We start from the raw sequence: 27,215 nt of genomic DNA on the forward strand, positions 1-27,215 counted from the left end.
GTCAACCCCAGAATCCCCGCGTTACCGTTACAGCAAAACAAAATGTCCCTTTAGCAATGAAAATCGCTTACCGTGACAAGTGAGTGGGAAGCCAGCAACACTCCAGTAAAGCGGCAAAAGGACAAAGCTGGGCGATCCGTACGCTTAATCCATCAGCGGACTTCACGGGTCGCCCGGAAACGTCCGCTTTTGTAAGGACGCACCCCTCGGAGGCGGAGAGGCCAACTTCCGCCTCCGAGCTGCGCGGCCCCGTCCAATGGTGTTGGTGGTGTTATATTTATATAGCGCTTCATTACAGCTACTTTTGGTTCAGCCCCCTTGAAAAGGACTTTTCACATGGGACAAATGAGCTGTGCTGCAACAGATGTAAATATTATGGGTGCAAAACAAGTTATCTTGTGAGATTCTCTCCTAGCTATGGAACTCAGGCGCGTACTATGGTACAAAACAAGTTATCTCGTGAGCTAGCTATGGAACTCAGGCACGTACTAAGGTGCAAAAAAAGTTATCTCATGAGATTCCCTACTCAAGCGCGTATCCTAACTATGGGAACAAGGTGAAAAACAATAGAAGTTGTTACAATCTATGTCACAGAAGCAATCATACATCACAAAGGCATAATGTAATATTTTCCCCCGTCAGACATTAACACAGCCCATTGCCCATTGGACAAATGAGGCAAAAGCCCTCCTGCAGGGTGAAGTGCCACCAATCTTCAGGTTGAAGAAAAGGAAATATAATACCATCGCTGAGGGGGTACAAGACAAAGAGATGTGGACCAGAGAAACGATCTAATATATCTTCAATAAGACAATAAAAAAATGTTTAAAAAGTATAGCACATTACAACAATGTTGTCATTTCTGATGATGAATGAATGAATGTTTGAAATAAAGCACCATTACTTGGAGCAGTTGAAGTAGTTGCACTCTCATTAATGATTTTAAATGGCAAAAGGTAAAATAAGAAAATAGATTTGATTGCACTATAGAGAGATTTTTTTTTTTTGCTAGATGAAACTGTTGTTATTAAGCTACAGCATATTAATGTGTCCCCTTTTTAAAATGCAAAAAATTTTAAATATAACATCAATTTCTAAAATTTCTTCACTATCGGAGTAAATTTGACAATTGACTAACTAAAGCACACACTGTGCGGGATCACCCTCTCGAATCACTGGCGATTTTTCAGGACTCATAAACCTTGATTGCATTCAAGTGTATTTTAATTTTGATGTGCCTGTGTGCTTGACAGTGATTGCGCACGCCTAAAGAGTTAATCTCACGTTTTTCGCTAAATTAATGGAGTACGTAAGTAAAATATTATTTCAATCATAATTAATGAGTGATGTCAAAACAAACAAAAACAAGACGTGTGAAAAGTAAAGTCATTACATTTAAATGGACACAAGTGGCTGTTCCGGTTTTGCGGAGCCCAAGCGCGGCTTTATGATGTCATTTCCGGTCTGAGAGCTGCGATATTGGATCATTTCCTGTCTGCGGGATGTGTACTGAGACGAGCAGCGCAGGGTACAGAGAGAGGCGGGTTGCAGCTAGACTCTCTTGGAATTTTGTTACATTCTGCATATCTACATTACCCAAAATGAGCGCGAAAACCCCCACAGTATTAAACAGATTGTCATTATCAAGTTAAATGTGAGGAAGATCAATAAACTGTGTCGGAGAAAATTGAGCAATGTCACGTGATGAGTCATAGAGAGGAAACAACATGCTTTCAAGTAAGCATTTCAAAGCAGCATGCTTCTAAGTCATTGGGCAGATAAAGCTTGCTGATGTGGAAGTGAGTTTTTTTGTTGTGACTACCGTCAACAACATCAGCTCAACAGCAGATTACAAAGTTCAAAGACAAAGTCATTCTGTCGTTGTCTCCTGCGTCAAGACTCATCGGTTGCCTGGCTTCAAGGTACCTGTTGGTTTATCGCACAGTTATTAGTTAAAAAAAAAAAAAAAACTAGCAAAGTGGTTGCTAGCGCCACATTGGACCTTAAATATTCCTCTCTTGCTTGGACCAAAATTGGCAGAGCGTAAGCTGCTAGAGGAAGACGAACGTTGGAAAGCCGGTAATCCTTTGATTCTACGTGACAATAACTAGATAATTTCATTTTAGCCATGCCCATAATAAATGTGTCGAAGACTGTAAGCTATAACTTCGGAAGCTAACGTGCCAGTTAGGCTACACCAAGCTAACGTTTGAGCGAACATGAAAGAGAACCTTAACTTTACAGCGCCGAACACGTCAAGACTTTTACTTATCCATATAATTTGGCATCAGTACATGAGAAGCTGTTTGGCATTCGCATTATCAAGAACGTTGACTTTTGGAAAGAAGCACCTTTGAAGTTTGCATTCAGCTAGAATGAGACACTCAGCAGTTAAAGTGCATGTGACACGAAAAAGCGTGTTTATTTCATAATACACGCCGTATTTTATGCTCCTGAATAATATGGACCGCTTGGATGTGCGTGGAAGCGATCGCTATATTTAGTTTTTTGAATCCCGCGCTGTGAAAATGAGTAACTTCCGGCTTCGGTCTTGCATTGAGGAGGAGGGCGCTGTGACGTGTACGGTAGAAGGCGTCCTCTTCACTATACAGCGTACTGTTGTGTATGAGTACGAAGGATTCAGCTGATTTTGCGGATTAATACGTTTATTTTTCGCATCACGCCAGCCAAACGGCTGCAGAAAAATCATTTTGTATGAGGGAGAGGCGTAAGCGCCTTTTTGGAGATTCAAAAGGTTCCCATTCACCATGGATATTTGTCAAAACAAGCCCGACTACTGTGGGACCATTGGACTTACAACAGGGGTCTCAAACCGATTCCACAAAGGGCCGCAGTGGGTCCTGGTCTTTGTTCCAACAGATCCAAAACAGACAGTTCAACCAATGAGGTTTCTGCTAAAGTAAGCAGCACCTGACTGCAATTAACTGATTACACTTGTTAGACACCAGATTGGTGAAAAGGGATTGTTCTCGTTTGGTTGGAATGAAATCCAGTACCCACTGCGGCCCTTTGAGGACCGGTTTGAGACCACTGACTTACAAGGAAGTGAGTAAACATCTTAGTTAGTTTAATGTCAAATATTAATACAGCTATTACATAGTAAACATTACAAATTTTCTTTAAATAAAGGACTACTTACGTTTGATCATTGATAGGCATGTAAAAAGCTTTCCTCATGCACGTTTGCTGCACAACAACTGAAGCCACCCTCCTCCGGGGAACGATCTGTAAATTGCTCTCCGCCGGGCGGTTTGCCGATCCGCGAAGACAATCGATAACCCAGTAGTCATGTCAAATAATCCAGGCTAGTTATGTGTGATTTTCCGCTTCGAAGACTTTGAAACATCACTCGGTTCGGGTTAGCATGTCGACTAGCTGTCACGCCTTTTGGTTTGTTTACATTCTCCGAAGCCGGGGAAGGGAAATGACATGTGTCCGGTTTAGGTGTCATAAAATATCGTTCGGGAGGTGCGACAGTAAAGGTGAAGTTGACAGTTTTGACCATTATGGAGTAATTTTGCCATGTCGTCCTGAATAAATGCATTTTTATTGTTTCATATTCCATTTAGCACAAGACTTATTTGTCATGACCATGCCATTTATTTAGCTATTGGGGGAAAATACTTGGATAAAAAGAATATCCTGGAAAAACAGGAGTAGAGAGACTGAAACAATGACATTTTGCGGCTCTCTTCGTCGCGTTTTCCTCATTCTGAATAATTCCCCCTCAATGGACGGAATAGTAAAACCGATTAGCTCAGTCTACCGCTGACGTCATCCACCTGTTGGGGACGCTAAAGCCCTATAATGGTAGGCGTGGAACATGTGAAGCAGACGAGATGATCGGGCGACAAGGTGGGGGCGTCCACTGGCTTATGAAGATGGCTGATTGTCATTGCCAGCAGCTGTGGCCGCTCTACTCGTCTGGCGTCCAACCTGCAATCAATAAAAACACTCACACCTGCCAAAGGTGGGCCAGGGCTCAGGAGGGAGGGGCCGAGGCCCTAACATTCTGAAGAAAAAAAATATGGAATCACTCCAGTTTGAGTAGAAAATACAGACACCCAGTTAATTTCCTTTCCTTAATCAGGCCCCTACCTCAGATTAGATCTGCTCGTTAGTCAGGAGTTAAAAACAGTGCAGTTATCACACCTTGGAGGGCTGCTGGACCAAGTGGATTCACAAGAATCATGGCTCCAACAAGAGTGGTGTCTCTTTAGACCAGTGCTTCTCAATTATTTTCTGTTACGCCCCCTCCAAGGAAGACGTAATTGTTTCGCGCCCCCCCCCAAACTCTCTGCCGCCACTGTAAATAGTATCATTTGTCTATAAAATTACTATTATAAATACACAACCTTGTGTCCTTTTTTTCTAATGAAGAAAAAAAGTAACATAGATCAACTTATAATAAAGTATAACTTTATTAACATTGTTTTGTTTGTAACAGAGAAGACTTGACGCGCATCAATTTGCCTGAATTTCAAAAAAAGTCACATACAAACTGTAAAAATACACTCAAGGTACATTTTTGACCATTCGATACAGAAAAATAAAATGTAATAAAATCAGTAAATAATAACAAATTCAAATTGATTAGAAACATTCACTCATGGAGACGATATGCCAAAAAATTTGACCGAAAAAACAAAACTGAATAAAAGAAAGAAAAAAAAGTGTCTTTGGACGGAAGGACAGTTTTTATTTTTGCTGCTCACAGTATTACCTCCTTTGTAATGGTGTGGAGTTATTTTGCAATGAGCATGCTAACAATGCTGACTGGTTTACTGATATAACACTGACAAAGCAGGACGATTGTTGGCAATATTCGGCACGTTTTCGCTGAAAAACAATCAAGCGGCTTATCAATGAGATTGGGGTCTAATGTCTTTAAGTGGCGTCTTAATTGATTTGGCTTCTGGCTGTACGCTATAATTATTTTTAGACACCGTAAACAGTGGTCTTTCCTCATCACCCACTGTATTAAAAGTCAAAGCTAAAAGGCAAACGGCACGAAAAAAGCGCATTCTCGGCGGCCGAGGTAGAACCGTAGGTGAGGGCGGTCGTCGTGACGATCCCAAGCCGAAAATGGCACTTCTCGGGCGGAGACGTGAGAACCAGAGAAGACAGTGGGTCGCTGCGTGAGAATCCAGTCGGAAAACGGCTTTCGAAAACGGCGGCGGCGCACTGCTCTTCATATCTGTTTTCTGTGTGCTGAGTGCTCTTGCTTAGTTCGAAAATACTGCGCGCACTCTGAAAATGAGAGCGCCACTGCCACCCACTGAGTGGACACTTTATTCCAGTACGGCAAAAAGGAAAAAAAAAGCATGTTCCCCGAGGTCACATGCGCCCCCCCTGGCATCGCTCTGCGCCCCCCAATTTGAGAAGTACTGCTTTAGACCAAGGAGAGGATCATCAAACTTCTTGAAGATAATGCTACATGTATGGTTGCCAAAGATGTGGGCTGTTCACAGTATAAAAAAATCTGGACCAAGTACAAACAGCATGGCAAGCATGTTTTTTGAATTGTAGCAGGGCAAGGTTGTTAAAGTTAAGCGTACTCGTAGACATCCAAGCAACTAAAGGCCATATGTCTTGAAAACAGATGATGTACAACAAGATGAAGAAAATGAGGTAATAGGAGGAAGCTGGAGTCAAGGTATGTGACAGAACTGTGCTGAATCGCCTAAAGGAAATGGGGATTTCATACAGGAAAGCTAAAAGGAAACCATCATTGACACTTAAACAGACATGAACAAGACTGCAATGGGCTAAGGAGAGGCAATCATGGACTGTGAATGACTGGATGATGGTTATTTTCATTGTTGAGTCAAGAATCTGCATTGGACAAGGTGATGATGCTGGAACTTTTGTTTGGTGCCGTTCCAGTGAGATTTACCAAGATGACTGCCTGAAGAAAACATTAAAATTCCTTCAGTCCTTGATGATATGGGGCTGCATGTCAGGCAAAGGCACTGGGGAGATGGCTATGGTTTAGGGGCAGTTTACATGGCGACTCTGCGACTCGAAGACGCAATAACTGAGTAGCGGAATTGCCTCGCGTGCATATGGTGTCGGCGAAGACGGAAGGCGAAGGCAAAAAATTCTGAATCCTGCCTCGAAAGTGGAAGAATTCGATTGAGGGGGGCTTGCTTCGTGAGCATATCAAAGGCTACTGCCGCGCTGATAACGTCAGCATTGGGCGTGCGCAGCGGTGCTATTTAACATTAAAAACTGCAAATGGCGGAACATCAGTTTTAATTTACTATTTCAATAATAATTTTATATTTAAATATGTTGAATGTTTCCATTTTGTGCCTTTTGGAGCAAAAGGAAAATGCCATTGCTTCGAATGGGCGGCCATGTTTTCTTCCGGGCTGAGGAGCCACGTGGGCTCGGAGCGCATCACTCGCTGTCGCCTTGTAAATCTGCACTGCCCCCTAGGGCCTTGCATGAATACTACATCGTTTTCATGCGGAATTGCGACATTATTTGAATGGAGACGAAACCATGTAAATGCACATTTGACATTTTTCGTCTTCTCGGAGAGTCACCATGTAAACCGCCCCTTAATCTTCAATAAATGCACAAGTTTACGTTGAAATTTTAGACCGCTTTCTTCACCTATGTTCACACCGGCCGCGAAATATCGCGTGACAATGCGTGCTGCGTGCGATGCCGTCGGTGTTCACACCGAAATCGCGAGAAGTCAGCCCGCGAAACTGAATAACTTCCGGTTCAGCCCTTGTTGTGTATCCGGTTGCAACAATTCAGACGCGTAGGCAAAAATAGCATACAAAAGATGTCGATGATCGTGAGACTTGCTGCTCTATATTTGCTGTTAAAACTTCACCGAAGAAGAAGAACGTCGGCGCAGGATGTGGGTTCACAGCACAATTCGACAGCACCGCGAGCTCAGTGAATACCACCGGCTTTTCAACGAATTGCACATGGATGAAAGCCGCTTTCAGCAGTACACCAGACTGATCGTAGCCCAGTATGACGACCTATTGTCTCGTGATGGTCACCACATGGTCACCGGCAAGACACCAACTACAGGCTCGCCATCTCTGCTGGTGAACGCCTTGCGATATTCCTTCGGTGAGTGGAACCTGTGAATTAATATTTGCCATTTCCAAATGCTGTGTTTGAAATAGGTCATACAAACAATTGACCCATTGACGCCAAAATTTAAGAATAAAAAAAGTTTAATTTCGGTTCTTTGAGTATGTGCTAAATCAAGTTGAAATAGTTAATCAAAATACATTTAAATACTACTAATAAATAAATACTTTTAAAAAAAACGTAAAAGAGATACGTTTAATTTTATGTATGCAAATGTGATATGAATGTTAATTTTGCTGTCCTTGGCATCTTTATTTCATTTGTGCTGTAGCTGTTAAGTAATTTCAATTTACACTTTACAGTATTTTTAATTCACTTATCTTGCCAATGTTTGGATCAGTTAGTTTGGCTTTGTTCCTGTTTTCTTTGCCCCTCGTATTAAAACTGTGAGGTCGTTTCATATACCCATTGCTTGTTCCTAGTCACAGTAGATAGTGTGGCATTCTAATCGCTTCTCATTTGATGTGTTGCAGGTTTGTGGTGACTGGGGACTCGTACAGGTCTATTGCAAACAGTTGGGGTGTTCACGGTCTCAAATATTGTGCCGCAAGTTTCAGCAGCCATTTGGGAGTGCCTGGTGGGAGAGTTCATGGCTGTGCCCAACACTGAAGGGATGGAGGTCCAATGCCATAGATTTCGAGCAACGCTGGGGTTTCCCAAACTGCTGTGGAGCCATAGATGGAAAAATGTCATCATAAAGGCACCTGACAACTCTGGATCACAACTTTTCAACTACAAGGGTACCTTTTCCCTTGTATGGTTGGCAGTTGTTGATGCCGAGTGTTGTTTTAGTGTTATTGATGTGGGAGGTTACGAGAGGACAAGTGTTGGAGGCATCCTTGCAAACTCCATTTTTGGCAAGGCTCTGGTGTCTGGAAAGCTTGGATTGCCCACTGACCTAGCTCTCCCAGTTGCAGAGCACAAAGGACCCCATCCTCATGTTTTTGTGGCTGATGAGGCCCTCCCGCTGCGCAAGAACCTCATGAGGCCCTTCTCTGGTCGAAGCCTGACTTTCCCGGGCCTTGTGCGACCTGAAAATTATGAAATTGTGTATGAAAGCATCTTGTGGGCTTCACAATTACATTAGGATATCCACACCAGAAACAGCTGAAACACCGAATGCCACAGCTGATGTCGATTGCCCTCCTCTCCCTGAAGAGAGGCCATTGCAGTGCGGGAAGCATTCATCGCCTATTTCACAAATGAAAGTGCATTACAGTAGCAAGAATGTAAAGTTTTTTATCATTATACCGCATGGACTACATTTAGCATGTCAGCATTATCTGTAATGGCGTGCCCTTTTATTAAAATTCACTTGTACTGGCAACTCTTGTTCTGTTCTTTGTGCGCATTAATTAAGAGCCTGGAAAAAACAAAGCGTATGGCGTTCGGCATTTGTATATTGACTTCAACATAGCACATTGCGCCTTGGTGCCTTGCTCACCTTTAACAGTAATTATTTCCCTGGTAAAAAGCCAGGGTGGCATTATCAGGCAAATGTTTAAACTTTTTAAATCCTGATGGTGCTCCGCATTTTCAACATGCGTGATATACATATTGTCTGCTAACTTATTCTTTTGATGTGGGTTTACTTATTTATTGTGCATTCGTGTGTGCAAAAAAGCGTGCAATGACCGCGGCCCCAGGGATAGCTTGCTTTGGGCACCAAGAAACGCCACTGGTCACATCACTCAAATGGTTTACGAGCTCAAGTTAATAAAAGTTGTTGTCCGCAGATACACGATCGTTGGTCACTTCTCTCGCGCATTTACAAGGAGAAAGGATGGATCTGGACACTGAGCGAAGCTGCTGTTGAAAACGCTGATGGATCTGAGGGAGGACAATTTCGAGTACTTCAAGTTCTAAACAGACCTGCCTAAAAGCGTAAGTAAAAACCCGTGCCGTGTGTACATTGCTGACAAGCTGGTGATCAAGCACGGCGAGAAGACTCTGGATGAGACCATCAAGATTCTGGAGAAGATAGGCTACAAGAACTTGGCCAAGATGTTGCATCACAACAAGCTGCAAAGAAGAGGTTAGTCCCCAAAGTAGCTTCTGGGGTTAGAACGCAGGTGACATGAAAACTGCAGAAGTCAACCGTGAGATGAAGAAAAATTACTTGTCCCGAAACCCTGACCCAGTCTGCATGAAATTTGAGTTGGACTGATTCAATTGAACCTCCATTCTGAAATACTGCCCCAGGTGTTCCTGGTACCCTGGAAAATGATTGGAGCCTTATCAGTTTTCTCACAAATTGCATATGTTTCACTTAAGCACATATTGCAAAAAAAACAGGTGGACTTTGAGTTTATGGAGAGCTTTAATCAAAAAGGCTACTGCTCTCTCTAGGTGTGATGTTTCCCTATTCATGTCTCTGGTTGCTGTGTGCCCTGGGGTTGTATTCAAGGCTGTTTTTTTTCCCGTCCATAACGGGTCACCTCTGCTTTCTTGCAGGTGCCGTCTATGATGTTCAGATTGCCAGATTAAAGGCGGACCTGCAAGGCAACCTGCAACGTATATACAGCTATGTTCCCGAGGGCAACACCGAGCGCTGGCAGCAGCAGCCTCTGGCGGACGTCTACACAGAGCTGGACGTCACCTATGGGGCCGAAGTCAGCCCCGACCAACAACATGAGGTCCTTCAGATGGAGACGCGTGCTGCAGCGGCGAAGGAGTCTATCCTGCCGTGTGACATCTTTAAAAGCCATGACGGGAAGCCTCGCCCAATACGCACACTCCTCACCACCGGCTTTGCGGGAATCGGCAAAACCTTCTTGGTTCAAAAGTTTGTGTGCGACTGGGCCAGCGGTAATACAAATAAGGATGTACACTTCATATTTCCCTTCGCCTTCCGGGAGTTGAACACGGACGAAGGGAAAAGCTTCACGCTGGCAGAGTTCGTACGGCGGTACGTTTGCGAGAGCAGGCACATGAGCAAGGAGACGCTGGACTGTATATTTTCCGAACTGCAAACGTCCGGGAAGCGGGACTACGAAAGCAGTGGGATCAAGATCTTGTTCATCTTGGACGGACTGGACGAATGCAACTTAAAATTGGACTTGAAGAATGAGTTGAAAGTAGACATGGACGTGACGGAGGCCTACCCGCTGGAGGTGCTCCTGGCGCACCTCATCAAGAGGAACCTGCTTCCCTGCGCCCGGGTTTGGATAACCACCCGGCCAACGACGGCCCACGATATCCCCTCCGACCTCATCGACAGCAGAACCGAGGTGAGAGGATTCAGCGATTCCCAGAGGCTAGAGTACTTCAGGAAAAGATTCCCAAATGAAGAGCGCGTCACGAAGCACATCCAGAAATCTCGCACCATCTTCATCATGTGCCACATGCCCATCTTCTGCTGGCTCACCGCCACAGTTCTTCAGGAACATTTGGACAAAGGGAAGGAGAGAGAGCTTCCCACGACGCTGACCAACCTGTACTCAGAGTATGCTTTTAACCTCTTTGAAAAGTTCAAGGAGAGACAGACAACGGAGTACTTCGGAGACGTGAAAGCACTAGCAAAGCTGGCATTTCACCACACCATGAGTATGCGACAGATCTTCTACGAGAAGGACCTGGCGGACAGCGGCCTTGATTACAGCCGAGCCGCAAAACACTGTGGAATATTTACACAGGTGTTTCAGGAGGTACGTCCGCTGCGGAGAAACCAACAGGACAAGATATTTCAGTTCATCCATCTGACCATCCAGCAGTATATGGCCGCACTCTACGTGATGATGTGCCTCTTCCACGACAACAACAATGTACTGGCTGATTCAGAGCTGGCACCAGATTTTTTTTTCCAAGAGGAAGAACAAGAATCAGAAGGAGAAGGAACAGAATCATATGGTGAAGAAAAAGCAGAAACAGAAGGTGGTGATTGGAAAATCATAGAGGTCTTCCGGTCAGCTCTCCTGAAAGCCTCAGAGAGCGAAGGAAACTTGGACCTGTTCCTCCGCTTCCTGTTTGGGCTTTCTGTGCCGTGCAACCAGGAACTAGTGGGGGAACTGCTGAAAGCTCCACAGGACTGTGGGCAAAGCAGGTCAAAAACAGTCAAGTTGCTTAAGGATAGGATAAAGCGGAACCCTCCAGAGAAGAACATCAACTTGTTCTACTGCTTAAATGAGCTGAAGGACGACTCCTTGCTGAAGCAGTTACAGAAGAAAAGACGTTCAAGATGTTTCGACTGGCAACCAATGACAAATGACATGTGGTCGGCCCTGGCCTTCTTCTTGCTGACAGACGACGAAACCATGGAGTCCTTTTGCCTTCGTGAATACGACGCTTCGCCTATATGGCTCGAGAAGCTGTTGGTGGTGGTCAAGGCTTCTCGAAAATCAAAGTACGTGTTTTTAAAGTCTTAAAGCACAAAATCAAGGCACATATCCAAAAACAAGTGCAACAAGTTGCAAATCATGACGACTAAACAAACCAACAACAACTGCAAATCACAAAACGGACAAAAAAAGTTTAAAACCATTGCATATCACAGAACCTAACAAATCCTCAACAAATATTGGCCAGCTTTCTTTCTGAAAGAAAGAGGACTCTGGCATGAAAATGGGTCAGGGATTAAAAAGGTGAGAAGGGTGTGGAGGAAATACAGGACTGTCTCAGATAATTAGAATATTGTGATAAAGTTCTTTACTTTCTGTAATGCAATTAAAAAAACAAAAATGTCATACATTCTGGATTCATTACACATCAACTGAACTATTTCAAGCCTTTTATTATTTGAATATTGCTGAATTTGGCTTACAGCTTAAGAAAACTCAAAAATCCTATCTCAAAATATTAGAATATCATGAAAAAGTATACAAGTAGGCTATTCAACTAATCACCTGAATCATCTAATTAACTCGAAACACCTGCGAGGGTTTCCTGAGCCTTAAAAACACTCAGCTTGGTTCAGTAAACTAAATCACAAGTATGGGGAAGACTGCTGATCTGACTGCTGTCCAGAGGACCATCATTGATACCCTCCATCAGGAGGGTAAGACACAAAAAGAAATTTCTCAAAGAGCAGGCTGTTCACAGAGTGCAGTTTCAAAGCATATCCACAAAAAGTCTGTTGGAAGGGAAAAATGTGGCCGGAAACGCTGCACAACCAAGAGAGATGACCGCAGCCTTAACAAAATTGTGAAGAAGAGCCGCTTCCAGAATTTGGGGGAGCTTCAAAGACAGTGGGCTGAAGCTGGAGTCCAGGTATCAAAAGCCACAGTTCACAGACGTGTCCGGGAAATGGGCTACAATAGCCGTATTCCCATGGTCAAGCCACTTCTGAACTCAAGACAACGGAAGAAGCGTCTGACTTGGGCTATGGAGAAGAAGCACTGGACAGTTGCAGAGTGGTCCAAAGTCCTCTTTTCAGACGAAAGCAAGTTTTGCATTTCATTTGGAAGTCAAGGCGCCAGAGTCTGGAGAAAGGCTGGAGAGGAGCAAAATCCAAGTTGCTTGAAATCCAGTGTGAAGTTCCCACAGTCAGCAATGGTTTGGGGAGCCATGTCAGCTGCTGGTATTGGTCCACTGTGTTTCATCAAGTCCAGAGTAAATGCAACTGTGTACCAAGAGATTTTAGAGCACTACATGCTTCCATCTGCTGAAAAGCTCTATGGAGATGAGGATTTCATTTTCCAGCATGATCTGGCACCTGCCCACAGTGCCAAAACCACCAGTAACTGGTGCACTGACCATGGCATCACTGTCCTTGATTGGCCTGCTAATTCCCCTGACCTGAACCCCATCGAGAATTTGTGGGGTATAGTTAAGAAGAAGATGAAAGACACCAGACCTACAAATGCAAATGAGCTGAAGGCCGCTATCGAAGCATCCTGGGCATCAATAACACCTCAGCAATGCCACGGGCTGATTGCCTCCATGCCACGCCGGATTGATGCAGTAATCCGTGCAAAAGGATTCCCAACCAAGTACTGAGTGCATCGATGGACATTTTCAAATGTTTGATTTAGTTTTGCTGTTATAACATTATTTTTTTACTTGGTCTGAGGAAGTATTCTAATTTTTTGATATAGGATTTTTGAGGTTTCTTAAGCTGTAAGCCAAAATCAGCAATATTCAAATAATAAAAGGCTTGAAATAGTTCAGTTGATGTGTAATGAATCCAGAATGTATGATATTTTTGTTTTTTTAATTGCATTACAGAGAGTAAAGAACTTTATCACAATATTCTAATTTCCTGAGACAGTCCTGTATGTTCCGGTACACTGTACAACTAGGGCTGTCCCAAACGAATAATTTTCTCCAGATTAGTCAACCAACTATTTTTACGATTAGTCGAATAATAATTTTCCCCCCCTTTTTTTAATTTATTTTTTTACTAATTTAGCAATGAAATTTTTGATGACGCTTATTAATTCAAAAAACATTTTGGAACACTTAAATTCATTAAAGTACAAATAAACACATAAATAACAACAATAAATCAGAAATAAACAACGAGGTCAAATGCTGCTAGCATTAACTAGTGCCAAAGAATGGAATGTAAACAGATTCAGAACACTGACTTCATTTCCAACATGATTCGAAACAATTCTTAAAAAAATATTTAGCATTAATATAGTATACTTCTTCTATATATAATAATATTATAATCATTGCCAATCAGATTTTTCATAAAGGGTGTCATTTTAAAGCTATTCTTCTATTCTTAGTGTAGAATCTGAATTTTGAAGTATATGGATTAACTCCAGAAATCATTATTTATATGACGAACATGACCTGCTTTTATTTGGAAATGTTCACCGGAAGTACTTTCGCTAAACCGCTAACAGTAAGCTTTACACTGCGCAAAAATAAGCTTTTTTTGTCAATGCATGAGCTGTCAGTTATCATTTTTTTCTCATCTTTTCCCTTGCAAATGCTGTAAACCAGCGATTTTTCATGTTTGAAGTGTCATATTTTAACCACAAATTTGCGTTTCGTGGCTGCACTCTTCTCGAATGTGCAACCGGCGCTACTTACGCTACTACTGCTATTCTTTATCCCACAATACTCAGTGCGGGTGAAGTAGGACAAAAAATAGGAAGCGACTGTCCGGTTGCCATGGGAACGAACGGATAAATGGGAACCTTTCTAACAGTTGTGGTAGGAGGGTTTTGTATTGAACACGGGGGTACCAATGCTGCGAGATTTAAAGCAGAGATGGTACTGTCCTGCTGTGTTGGGTATCATTATAGCAGAGAAGACAGCAGTAAATAACAACAAGAGTAAACTGTAACCCGATCTACCCACAGCCTCAAGAGATCTTATGGAGTCAAAAAGTAAGGGTTATGATTGCATATTATTTTGAAAATCAACCGGATCCGCCCAATTTTTACACAAGTTACTTTCGGTCTGCTCGATCCTACCTAGTAGTATTGACGCGGGAGGGCCGTGTCTGCGTCAAATAATAAACTCTGCCGTTCTTTCCGCGTCAGACGTGTCTAATGAAGGAATTCAGCCCCCCCAGCCAAGTCGCAGAAACAGCGACAGCCGAACGGAAACGGTGCTCCGCTGAGACTGCTCCCGCAAGCCAACTGGTGGGGCGCTGACATTCTGCGCATTCCCTTCCCGTGTTAACTCTTTGTACTGACTCCATGTTCCAAAAGTTTGAAGAAGGCTCGCCGAAAACAGGTTGACAATTAAAAATAGACGACGGAGGAACAATTCTGGATCCAGGGTCGTCAAAACAACGGCTACATAGCAATGATCCCAAGCAGCGAACCGTTTGTTATCTCAGTGTCCAGACTTTTTGAAAGCTACGGTGGAGTGGGCCGGGCCGAAGGTGTGGCTGGGTGTTGTCCTGGGATAGTCCCTCTGTGGCCGGTTTTGGACGGTTAGGTTCGTGCGTCATTCTTCGTGGCTGGGACGTGGTTGCCTCAGCGATCGACGCTGGTCTTGACGTCCCAAGCGCCCGCTATCAACTTTGTTATCCTGCCTGAGCGAGACGCTACTTGTTTTAGGATAGAGCATCCTGCTCTTTGTCCTTGGAGTGGCCGGGAGAACTGATTGCGATAGTCGGTGCGTCAGTCTTGTTGACGTTGGGCTTCTGTGATGAGATGACGTTGTGTATCTATTCTGCTTCTTTTCATTAAACTATGGTGTGCTATTTATTTTATACTAAGCGCTTTAGAGTAGTACAAACAATTCTACAGTACATATCAGAAATGATACCATTCCCTGATTGATTGTATTACGTGTGTTAGAGGAATGCAAACAGTTATACGGTGCCTACGAGAAACGGTACCATCTTTTTCATTTCCCCCTCATGAGCCCTGACAGGGCTGATAAGGTGATTCACTTTACTGTGTCCAAGGCCATGGAGTGAAGTCTGCCTAAACTATAGTTAGATGCTTTACTATAATGAATGTGTTAGACTAATGCAAACAACTATATGGTGTGTGCGAGAACGGTACCTATTCCCTTCACTAACAAGCGGCCGCACTGCGACTGGTGTGCATTGGCTGATTGACTTTAATCCTGTGGCCAGACATAAAAAAAACATAAAAGAAAAAAAAATCAACCACTTTTATGGTGTTGTAGGAGGCTTTTGAAGATAAAAATTAAGTGTTTGCAAAAAAAAAAGTTTTTGTCAAGTTTTATGAGAACGTTGTAATCTTACACAGCTGGCTAAATGGGATAGCAGGATTTCCTAACTCTCACACTAGTTGTACTCATTTGCCACGTTTACATGGAGCCAAATATTCCAATTACAATCGGAATATTTGTTCAAACCGAATAAATGTGTTCCATATAAACACCTCATTCGGAAAGAACAGGCCCAAACCGAATGGAATTTCATTCCGATTCACAGGGGTAGAATATTCCTTTTCCCAAACCGATTAGAAGTAAAATTATATCATGTAAACAGGGAAGCGGAATGGTGTCTGGTTGCGTTCTTTCTGCGCATGCTCCGTACTGACGGGGTGACGTCACTTTGTGACGTAAGTAACGTCACTTGCAACATGGCTTCCAAGCACACGCACAGCGCACCCACACAACTTTTTAAATGAACGGCGTATCATTCTGAAGTTTTGTTTCCACTTGAAAAGTTAAAACAGCAGCCGATCTGACGATCGATCTCCGTGTTTTGCAACGTGACGCTTTGTTTTGATTAATCCGCGCATGTCAGACGGCAGTTGTCAAACGTCCTTTCGAAATAAAGGCAGACATGTAAACGCTGGATCGGAATAGATGAAGTGATATGTAAACAGCTGATGTAAAATTTCCATTCGGAATGATTTGAATCGGTATGAATAAAAGTCAGCATGTAAACGTGGCTAGTGTCAAATCAGAAAGGTACAAATGTTTAAAAACAAAAAACACTATGGGTTAATTTGCATTGGTTGATTGCTTGTTACATAGCCCCAGAACAGTACACAATGTGAATAACAATTTCAACAGTAGTCATATTTTTAAGAATAGCATATTTATTTAAAAACATCACATCAGCAACAGATGAGTGCTGTGTGTCTATCTCCCAGTACATTCGCACTCCAGCCATTTGGACCAGGCCCATCTTCACATACATGCCCATCATTCGTTCAATTTCCTCGTTGTTGCATTCGTTCAATTTCCTCGTTGTTGCTGTTTATGAATCTTCCATGTTATTGAAGGCTGTACTGATTTGTGTTTACTGTGAGTGACTCAATCATGTCTTCAGACAAAAATTGTCGGAAGTATTCCACTGGTGTGTGGAGGGAATGAACATCTTTGGTGAGAGGTGGACCAGAGAAATCCGAATCAGGGCTGATGAAAACGTTTTTCTGCCAGCAATATCTGTCACGGGGCATGGCATGTTTGGCTGGTTGGGGCTCAATGTCCTCATTGGCTGGGCAGTCAAGTGGGTAGATGGTCACTTCTTCATGGGTTTCATCAAAGTCTGTGTCCACATCACTCTATTTGGGACATCATCGATGACCTCCTGCACAGTGTAGAAGGTCTTTCTCCTTGCTGAAGACATTCTGAAATGACAAAAAATAAACGGAAATAACATTAGTACATGGGTGGGGGGCAAAGTAACCTATTTACACATCTCACTAGTCAAGCAATACTGTCTGGCCAACCTATTGTGCTCTTATTATCAGGTGACAATGTTCAAGAATGTGAAACCATCATCCCTAAAGGAATGCATGTTGCATTTCTACAAAGATGATAATGTCTGCGAGAGGAATGCATTTCCGAACGCTGTCACCTTTTCTGGAACAATGCAACAGGCACCCTTCAGCATCCCCCCAGATCTAACTCCTTAGACTATGAAATGAGCCAACATAATATACACTAGGGTTGTTCCGATCATGTTGTTTTGCTCCCGATCCGATCATTTTAGTTTGAGTATCTGCCGATCCCGATATTTCCCGATGCGATTGCTTTTTTTTTTGTGCTCCCGATTCAATTCCAATCATCCCCGACAAATTTTCCCGATCATATACATTTTGGCAATGCATTGAGAAAAAAATGAATAAAACTCGGACGAAGATATACATTCAACATACAGTACATAAGTACTGTATTTATTTATTATGACAATAAATCCTCAAGATGGCATTTACATTATTAACATTCTTTCTGTGAGAGGGATCCACGGATAGAAAGACTTTTGACCATGTACATTGTGACTAAATATTGCCATCTAGTGTATTTGTTGAGCTTTCAGTAAATGATACCGCAGCCATGCCCCATTGCATGATGGGAAGTGGAACCATGATGAGAAGTGGAACCATGACTGTGCGTAGTGCTAGCAATTCATATATCTTCTCTGCGTTGGGAAATAAAATAAGATGTTAAGAAAAAGATCAAATGCGACCTTGTTTCCCCACATTGCTTCCCATGATATTTCTAATCGTAGGGAGAGGGATTGTAAGGCTTTAGCCAATTAAAATAAGCTTTCAAAGGCTGCCAAAATTCACTCTACTTATTTTATGCTGCCTTTTATCTCCCTATAGAGGTAAAATTCCGCCATTACAGATTGAGCGCGACAATGCGTGAGTGGGTTGTGCAACGCATGCATTAATTACTTTAAGTTAATTTTAACGTGATACATTTTTTAAAAAATAAATTACCGCCGTTATCGGGATAAATTTGATATCCCTACCTTAAGCCTAAACTAAAGACTCTGGATGAGTGTAACATATTATGTCTGTAACGTTAAATACAATTAGAAAACGATTTAATAAAATATATATATATATATATATATATTTATATATATATATTTATATACACAGTATATTTTAAAAAAGGCATGGCCGATATTTTTTTGCCGATTCCGATACTTTGAAAATGATCGGGACATCTCTAATAGGCACAATACGTTCCGGCCAACCTATTGTGCTCTGATTATTAGGTGAGAATGTCCCAAGAATGTGAAACCAACATCCCAACAGGACCACTTATCATCCCCCAGAATTAACTGCTTAGCCTATGAATTGAGCCAACATAATAGGCACATATGTACAAACAGAATGAGAAACTGAACTATTGAAGGCAATTACAATTATAAGCAGTAGAAAGTGATTTGCAATATATTTCGGTAATACAGCTTCTTGTACAGTGGGTTCCAAATAGCACTGGTTTGGAAATTACAAATAAATTCAAAGCCTATATAATACACTATATCTGGAAAGTGTAATAGATATGTGTAATTTTAAAATATACTGTGAAAAATAGAAGGTCCCTGTCAAAATGTCTATTTAGGTCTACACTTAGCCAGGTAACTTGTAAACCTACACAATGGCCATTTTGACTACCCAAGGGCCAGAATTGTAAAATTACAACATATACAAGATGCTCTAATTTACATTTGATGAATGTATTTCACAATAATTGCATATGTACATGGTCTAGTAAGTGCAATGATAACAAAAAAATATTAAAGGCATTCTTCTTAAATCTGTTAAATCCAGTCCAAGGAACCAAAGTGTTTCTACTCAGCCGAAGTTCTGCAGATTCTGAAAGTCCTGGAACTGAGGGCAAGGCTTATATACAAATTTTCTATCCACACCCATTGTGAGACTGAACAGTATGACCCAATGACTATGCTAATGTGCAAAAAAAACAAAAAAAAAACATTTCTACCCTTTTTTACAAAATGAAAATGCTTTAATTCTGCTACGCTGGCCTCTATAGACCCTTCTCACGTGACGTCACAGCCACGCCCCCGTGCCATGTTGTCCGGATACTAGTCATGTTAATGCATTAGCGCTTCGTAAATTCCTCCTATTATGGTGTGTTTTTCTGCTCGTTAACATTAATAATCAAAATGGTGAAGTCGTGTGTGGCGGTCGGTTGCAAAAACAGAGAAGATAGACGGAGAGACTTGAATTTTTACCGTATTCCGAGAGACCCGAAGAGGAGACCGCGATTGACTGCTGCAATTCGACGAGAAAACTGGGCTCCAAACGACTACCACAGATTATGTAGTAGTCATTTTATATCTGGTAAGATGCATTTAATATATATTTAGAGGGTTTTGGGCTGACAACCACAATTAAGATCATTGCTAGGCTAATCGCCGACAACATACACGTATGTATGTAGTGAGTGCTATCGCTAATCCATATAAACATTAAAAGCCCTAGCTCCATTGACAAATGACATGAAATACATTAGACTTGACAGTGGATGTTAGCAAGAACAAAAGATTTTGAATTGAAAATTTCGTAACTCACCTTCCGAGCACAAGATTCCTGCCGAATTTTCGTGTACGAGGACCTGTTTCACCCAACCAGCAACGTAGCATTTATAAGCCTCCAAGCTCTTAAAGTTTTTCAAACTTTCGTGAGAATAGGCTGATTTTGTGTGGACAAGATAGTTGTAAATATCATGATATCAGATGTCAGGCGAAGCCAGCGGGTCGAAAAACATCGATTTAGGCATCAAATACGGATCTGGCGAATGGATAAACTGAAGCTTTTCCACGTAACGCCTTTTATGCAACGGATCCAATGAGTTTACAGCGTCAGATAACACCGGGGCTTCCATGAATTGCTCTATAACTTGCTCGACTAATTGAAAACAATGAGAATAGGTCTGAAAAAGATACAATATGGCGGCCGGAAACAGCGACACGCCCATTTTGTGACGTAGGTGAGTAGGGTCTATAGGGTTTAACAGCCGCATTCCACTGCAATGTCGCGGCGGCAACGCCCAGGCGTTGTAGACGTTTCTGGTGTGTTACCGCAGTTAGGTTCGCGATGAGGGCAAATACAAATAATAACTCCTGTTCTTCAAATGCTCATCACTGAGGAACAGAAAATAGAAGAAAAACTTAAAACTTTCACGATTAAAGATAGGAATCAAAGTGTTGATTTTTGTATAGCCAAATGCAAAATTCTGTGGTGCTTGACAGATCAGCCAAAATAATCGCAAATGAACTGAAGCAGATGTCTTCTGAAAAACAGCTGGGAGTAAAGGAGTTACGAAACCGGAAATGGTTGGCACCGGTGCCGAAGTTGAATCGTGGCTGTTAGGACTAGAGGAAAGACGCATTTCAAGAGGCCTCTTTATATCGGCGTATGTTGTTTTGTATTTTTATTTGATGATGGCCTTGTCTGATTCATTGCAAATTTTTCATGCTGTTAAGAGGAACATTTGTAATTTCAATGTATTTTATGCTCCAAGTAAGTCATTGATATCTGTATGCCAGCAAAGAAAATGCTTACCTGAAGTTCATCCTGAAACACTAGCAAATTCAGAATCTTCAAGAATGTCAAATGCGTCGAAATTCTAGTCAATTCCAGGTTTCCATGTTGAATAAAAAACAAAAGGAACGAATCAATCATCGTGGTAGTACAGCCTTGTCGACGACATCCAAAACAAATGAAGAATGTGTCACAGCTTGCACATGATTGTTCCTGGTGCTGATATATTAACTAGAAAATATATATATATATATATATATATATATATAATGAGATCGATAAAGCGATTAGTTTTCAGATTTGTCATTGGGTTTTGTGATTTGCTCTTTTGTTAACTGTCATCTTGAAATACAATTTATTATTATTGTTCAAGGAAGCGTGCAAAAGTCAGAAGGGGTTATGTTTCGCTTGCCCTCACGTCTTCCTCCTTATGCCTGTGTTCTCCAGTCTAAGTTTTTGTTGCCTGAACAAAGGCAGCTGTCACCTGCTGGCTTCCGTTCTCAGCTCTCCATCCAACCTGAGGCATCTGGACCTGGGCTATAACCACCTGTCGGACAAGGGGGTTGAGATCCTCTCGAAAGGACTGGCCAGCCCACACTGCATCTTAAAAGTCCTCAAGTAAGTAGCAGCATCTTTTCATAATCTTCGGTGGGTCTGCTCCTTCATAACTTTTAGCAGGTAATTACAGTGGGGAGAACAAGTATTTGATACACTGCCGATTTTGCTGTTTTTCCCACTTGCAAGCCATGTAGAGGTCTGTAATTTGTATCATAAGTTCTCCAACTGTGAGGGATGGAATCTAATACAAAAATCCAAAAAATCACATTGTATAATTTTTAAATAATAAATTTGTATTTAACTGCATGAAATAAATATTTGATACATTACCAACTAGTAAATATTTCGGCTCCTAGTTCTTTTTTAAGAACCCTCCTGTTCTCCACTCATTACCGGATGTACAGTGCCTTGCAAAAGTATTCGGCCCCCTTGAACCTTGCAACCTTTCGCCACATTTCAGGCCTCAAACATAAAGATATAAAAATTTATTTTTTTTGTCAAGAATCAACAAGTGGGACACAATCGTGCAGTGGAACAAAATTTATTGGATAATTTAAACTTTTTTAACAAATAAAATACTGAAAAGTGGGGCGTGCAATATTATTCGGCCCCCTTGCGTTAATACTTTGTAGCGCCACCTTTTGCTCCAATTACAGCTGCAAGTCGCTTGGGGTACGTTTCTATCAGTTTTGCACATTGAGAGACTGACATTCTTGCCCATTCTTCCTTGCAAAACAGCTCCAGCTCAGTGAGGTTGGATGGAGAGTGTTTGTGAACAGCAGTCTTCAGCTCTTTCCACAGATTCTCGATTGGATTCAGGTCTGGACTTTGACTTGGCCATTCTAACACCTGGATACGTTTATTTTTTAACCATTCCATTGTAGATTTGGCTTTGTTTTGGATCATTGTCCTGTTGGAAGATAAATCTCTGTCCCAGTCTCAGGTCTTGTGCAGATACCAACAGGTTTTCTTCCAGAATGTTCCTGTATTTGGCTGCATCCATCTTCCCGTCAATTTTAACCATCTTCCTTGTCCCTGCTGAAGAAAAGCAGGCCCAAACCATGATGCTGCCACCACCATGTTTGACAGTGGGGATGGTGTGTTCAGGGTGATGAGCTGTGTTGCTTTTACGCCAAACATATCGTTTTGCATTGTGGCCAAAAAGTTCAATTTTGGTTTCATCTAACCAGAGCACCTTCTTCCACATGTTTGGTGTGTCTCCCAGGTGGCTTGTGGCAAACTTTAAACGAGACTTTTTATGGATATCTTTGAGAAATGGCTTTCTTCTTGCCACTCTTCCATAAAGGCCAGATTTGTGCAGTGTACGACTGATTGTTGTCCTATGGACAGACTCTCCCACCTCAGCTGTTCTGGCCTCTATGGAAGAGTGGCAAGAAGAAAGCCATTTCTCAAAGATATCCATAAAAAGTCTCGTTTAAAGTTTGCCACAAGCCACCTGGGAGACACACCAAACATGTGGAAGAAGGTGCTCTGGTCAGATGAAGGTCCCGCTGCTGAAGCCAGTGCATGTCCAGACACGTCTGAAGTTTGCCACTGACCATCTGGGAGAAGGTCATGTGGTCGGATGAGACCAAAATTGAACTTTTTGGTCTAAACTCGGCTCGTCGTGTTTGGAGGAAAAAGAAGGATGAGTACAACCCCAAGAAAACCACCCCAACCGTGAAACATGGAGGAGGAAACATCATTTTTTGGGGCTGCTTCTCTGCCAAGGGTACAGGACGACTGCACCGTATTGAGGGGAGGATGGATTGGGCTATGTATCGCCAGATCTTGGCTGACAACCTCCTTCCTTCAGTGAGAGCCCTGAAGCTGGGTCTTCCAGCATGACAACGACCCAAAGCACACAGCCGAGGCAACTAAAGAGTGGCTCCGTAAGAAGCATCTTAAGGTCCTGGAGTGGCCTAGCCAGTCACCAGATCTGAACCCGATCGAAAATCTATGCAGGGAGCTGAAAGTCCGTGTTGCCCGGCAGCAGCCCCGAAACTTGAAGGCTCTGGAGAAGATCTGCATGGAGGAGTGGGCCAAAATCCCTGCTGCAGTGTGTGCAAACTTTGTCAAGGACTACAGGAAACGTTTGGTATCAGTAATAGCAAACAAAGGTTACTGTACCAAATATTAAGTTCTATTTTTGTGATGTATCAAATATTTATTTCATGCAATTAAATGCAAATTTATTATTTAAAAATCATACGTGATTTTCTGTTTTTTTTGTACTAGATTCCGTCCCTCACAGTTGAAGAGAACTTATGATACAAATTACAGACCTCTACATGCTTTGCAAGTGGGAAAACCCGCAAAATCGGCAGTGTATCAAATACTTCTTCTCCCCACTGTAACTCATTTGTTGCAGGCTGGTTTACTGCGGAATCACAAAGCAAGGATGCGTTGTTTTGGCCGAGGCTTTCAAGTTAAACCCGTCCCATCTTCAAGAGCTGGACCTTTCCAAAAACACTCTGTGGGGTCAGGGGGTGGAGATCCTCTTAAAAGGACTGGCCAGTCCACACTGCAACTTACAAGTCCTCAAGTAAGGAGGTCCTCTTGTTCATAATCTTTTGTGGTTCCGGGCGACAAATCAGTAGAATCACTGCCAAACCAAGGAAAAGGCAGATAAAATGTGACCCTCATTCGAACCTTTATCACTTTAACCAGTTAATAAACTTTTTTTTGCAGGCTGGCAGAGTGCGGGATCACAAGGCGAGGATGCGTTTCATTGGCCGAGGCTCTCCAGTTCAACCCTTCCCATCTTCAAGAGCTTCACCTGAGAAACAATTTTCTGTTGGACGAGGGGGTCGAGATCCTCTCAAAAGGACTGGCCAGCCCATACTGCATCTTAAAAGTCCTCAAGTAAGTAGATGCTCCTGTTCATAATCTTTTGTGGTTCTGTTCCTTCAAAACTTTAAGCAGGTAATTAACTCATATGTTGCAGGCTGGATTACTGCAGAATACAGAAGCGAGGATGCCTTGTTTTGGCCGAGGCTCTCAAGTTAAACCCCTCCCATCTTCAAGAGCTGAATCTGGGCTTCAACGATCTGTCGAACATGGGGATCGAGATGCTCTTGAAAGGATTGGCCAGTCCACACTGCATCGTACAATTCCTTGAGTAAGGACCTCCTCCTATACATAATCTTCTGTGGTTCCATTTGACCAATCAATAGAATCACTGCTGTTATCCGCAAAGGGAACGATTAGCTCATCACGGTTGTATGAGACGAACGTCCTCGTTGACGACATTCAAAACAAATGCGTTTCTGTCGGTAATATCATCACGAGAAAATGAAATGTGTTAGTTTTTGTCATCAGATATTCAAACAAGTTTTAGTCCAGTAGTATTTGGCAGATACACAAGGTTTTAGAAAAAAAAGTTTCTATCAATTTTGAATGAACGTTGACAGACAAGTAAGCATTTATTTTTTAAATTTTTGGGGTGAAATTTGCTCAATGAATGCAGTGAAATAAAATGGCGTACCACACGAATGCTATTTTTGGACCGCAAAGCTGCATGACATCACCATCGTAAACCGGAAGGGGGTCAACATAGAAGCGCGCTCGCATAAGACCCATTCAAGTACTGCTGGTTTTCTCTTTTGTCAAGTTACAACAGACACGAGCAGCCGAACACACAAACTCAACAAGCGACAAGACTCAACAAGAACATCCTCTACAGTGGTGACCCTGACTTCCCTCGCTGAAGTCTCAGGGGCGTTTTATGAACATGAAACGATATTGCGGACGCTGGCTTTCTCAGCCTAACTACCGTATTTTTCGGACTATAAGTTGCAGTTTTTTTTTCATAGTTTGGCTGTGGGTACGACTTACACTCTAACCCTTAGATGCACAAGTTACTGGACCCTACACTCTTCCATAAGTGGGTCAAAAATGACCCACATTAGAACCAAGTGTTTTTGTGCCATTTTGGTGAAGAATAATCACTTGTACATTAATTAGTAGAGATGCCGATCGATCGGGTCCGATCACGTCATTTTCAAAGTATCGGAATCGGCAAAAAATATCGGCCATGCCTTTTTTTAATATATATATTAGGGCTGTCAAACGATTACAATTTTTAATCGAGTTAATTACAGCTTAAAAATTAATTAATCGTAATTAATCACAATTCAAACCATCTATAAAATATGCCATATTTTTCTGTAAATTATTGTTGGAATGGAAAGATAAGACACAAGATGGATAAATACATTCAACATACGGTACATAAGGACTGTATTTGTTTATTATAACAATAAATCAACAAGATGGTATTAACATTATTAACATTCTGTTAAAGCGATCCATGGATAGAAAGACTTGTAGTTCTTAAAAGAAAAATGTTAGTACAAGTTATAGAAATTTTGTATTAAAACCCCTCTTAATGTTTTCGTTTTAATAAAATTGGTAAAATTTTCAATCAAAAAATAAACTAGTAGCCCGCCATTGTTGATGTCAATAATTACTTACACAATGCTCATGGGTGCTGAAGCCTATAAAATCAGTCGCACCCGAGCGCCAGCAGAGGGTGGCAAAACTCCATATAACACAATTAACAAGTGAGCGTTTCACTGTACCGTCATTTAAATGTGTCTGAGCGGGGCATCTGCGTTAATTGCGTCAAGTATTTTAACGTGATTAATTAAAAAAATTCATTAATGCCCATTAACGCGATAATTATGACAGCCCTAATATATGTATATTTAATTAAATCATTTTCTAATTGTATTTAATGTTACAGACATAATATGTTACACTCATCCACAGTCTTTAGTTCAGGCTTAAGGTAGGGTTATCAAATTTATCCCGATAACGGCGGTAATAATTTTTTAAAAAATGTATCACGTTAAAATATTTAACGCAATTAATGCATGTGCTGCAGGACCCACTCACGCATTGTCGCGCTCAGTTTGTAATGGCGCCGTTCTACCTATATAGAGAGATAAAAGACAGCATAAAATGAGTAGAGTGAATTTTGGCAGCCTTTGGAGCCTTTTTGTAATTGGCTAAAGCCTTACAATTCCTCTCCCTACGATTAGAAATATCATGGGAGGCAATGTGGGGAAGCAAGGTAGCAATTGATCATTTTCTTAACACCTTATGGAATTTCCCAATGCAGAGAAGATATATCAATTGGTAGCACTGCACACAGTCATGGTTCCACTTCCCATCATGCATTTGGGTTGAATGGCTGCAGTATCATTTACTGAAAGCTCAACAAATACACGAGGTGGCAATATTTAGTCACAATATACAAAGTCACAAGTCTTTCTATCCGTGGATCCCTTTCACAGAAATAATTTTCATAATGTAAATGCCATCTTGAGGATTTATTGTCATGATAAACAAATACAGTACTTATGTACTGTATGTTCAATGTATATATTTGTCTGAGTTTTATTCCTTTTTTTCCCCTAATGCATTGCCAAAATGTATATGATCGGGAAAAATTATCGGGAATGATTGGAATTGAATTGGGAGCAAAAAAAAAAGCAATCGGATCGGGAAATATCGGGATCGGCAGATACTCAAACTAAAGCGATCGAGATCAGATCGGGAGCAAAAGAACATGATCGGAACAACCCTATTAATTAGTATTTAGGGCCACACAAGAATGATTTCATGCTTGAAACTTCTTTATGATTCAATTAACATTTTTTTGGGAGAAAAAAAACAGAACATCAAAAGACTTTATCCTTCCTTGTATTTTATTATAATGAATAATGAATGAATGAATGATGATTTGGTGAGACAGCGGTGCTAAGCCCTTGTGGAGACACTGACCAATTTCTGAGGATATCGTGGTTCTGTATTCTGCCCTGGGTTGGAGGTAATTCTCTCTAGTAAGAGCCCTACCAACTCATTCTG

The 27,215-nt window shown here is 41.8% G+C and overlaps 1 protein-coding gene across 4 annotated transcripts in view; it reads left to right on the top strand.

Moving 5' to 3' along the window:
* Positions 1-1,561: 1,561 nt before the first annotated feature.
* The window catches only part of LOC130907507 (NACHT, LRR and PYD domains-containing protein 12-like), a 36,245-nt gene continuing 10,591 nt past the window's right edge, over positions 1,562-27,215 (top strand). Inside the window, exons 1-8 of one of the 4 annotated variants that reach the window (XM_057822812.1) lie at positions 1,566-1,922; positions 2,041-2,079; positions 8,880-9,178; positions 9,598-11,485; positions 21,231-21,401; positions 23,713-23,886; positions 24,033-24,206; positions 24,289-24,462. In XM_057822812.1, the coding sequence (XP_057678795.1) occupies positions 9,148-9,178; positions 9,598-11,485; positions 21,231-21,401; positions 23,713-23,886; positions 24,033-24,206; positions 24,289-24,462 (2,612 nt within the window). In that variant the 5' untranslated portion in view covers positions 1,566-1,922; positions 2,041-2,079; positions 8,880-9,147. Of the gene's footprint in view, positions 1,923-2,040; positions 2,080-8,879; positions 9,179-9,597; positions 11,486-21,230; positions 21,402-23,712; positions 23,887-24,032; positions 24,207-24,288; positions 24,463-27,215 lie in introns of all 4 variants that reach the window. The other 3 variants (XM_057822980.1, XM_057822896.1, XM_057822721.1) reach the window with 3 other exon arrangements.

Source organism: Corythoichthys intestinalis, chromosome 1 (assembly GCF_030265065.1).
Source record: "Corythoichthys intestinalis isolate RoL2023-P3 chromosome 1, ASM3026506v1, whole genome shotgun sequence".
Lineage (NCBI taxonomy): Eukaryota > Metazoa > Chordata > Actinopteri > Syngnathiformes > Syngnathidae > Corythoichthys > Corythoichthys intestinalis.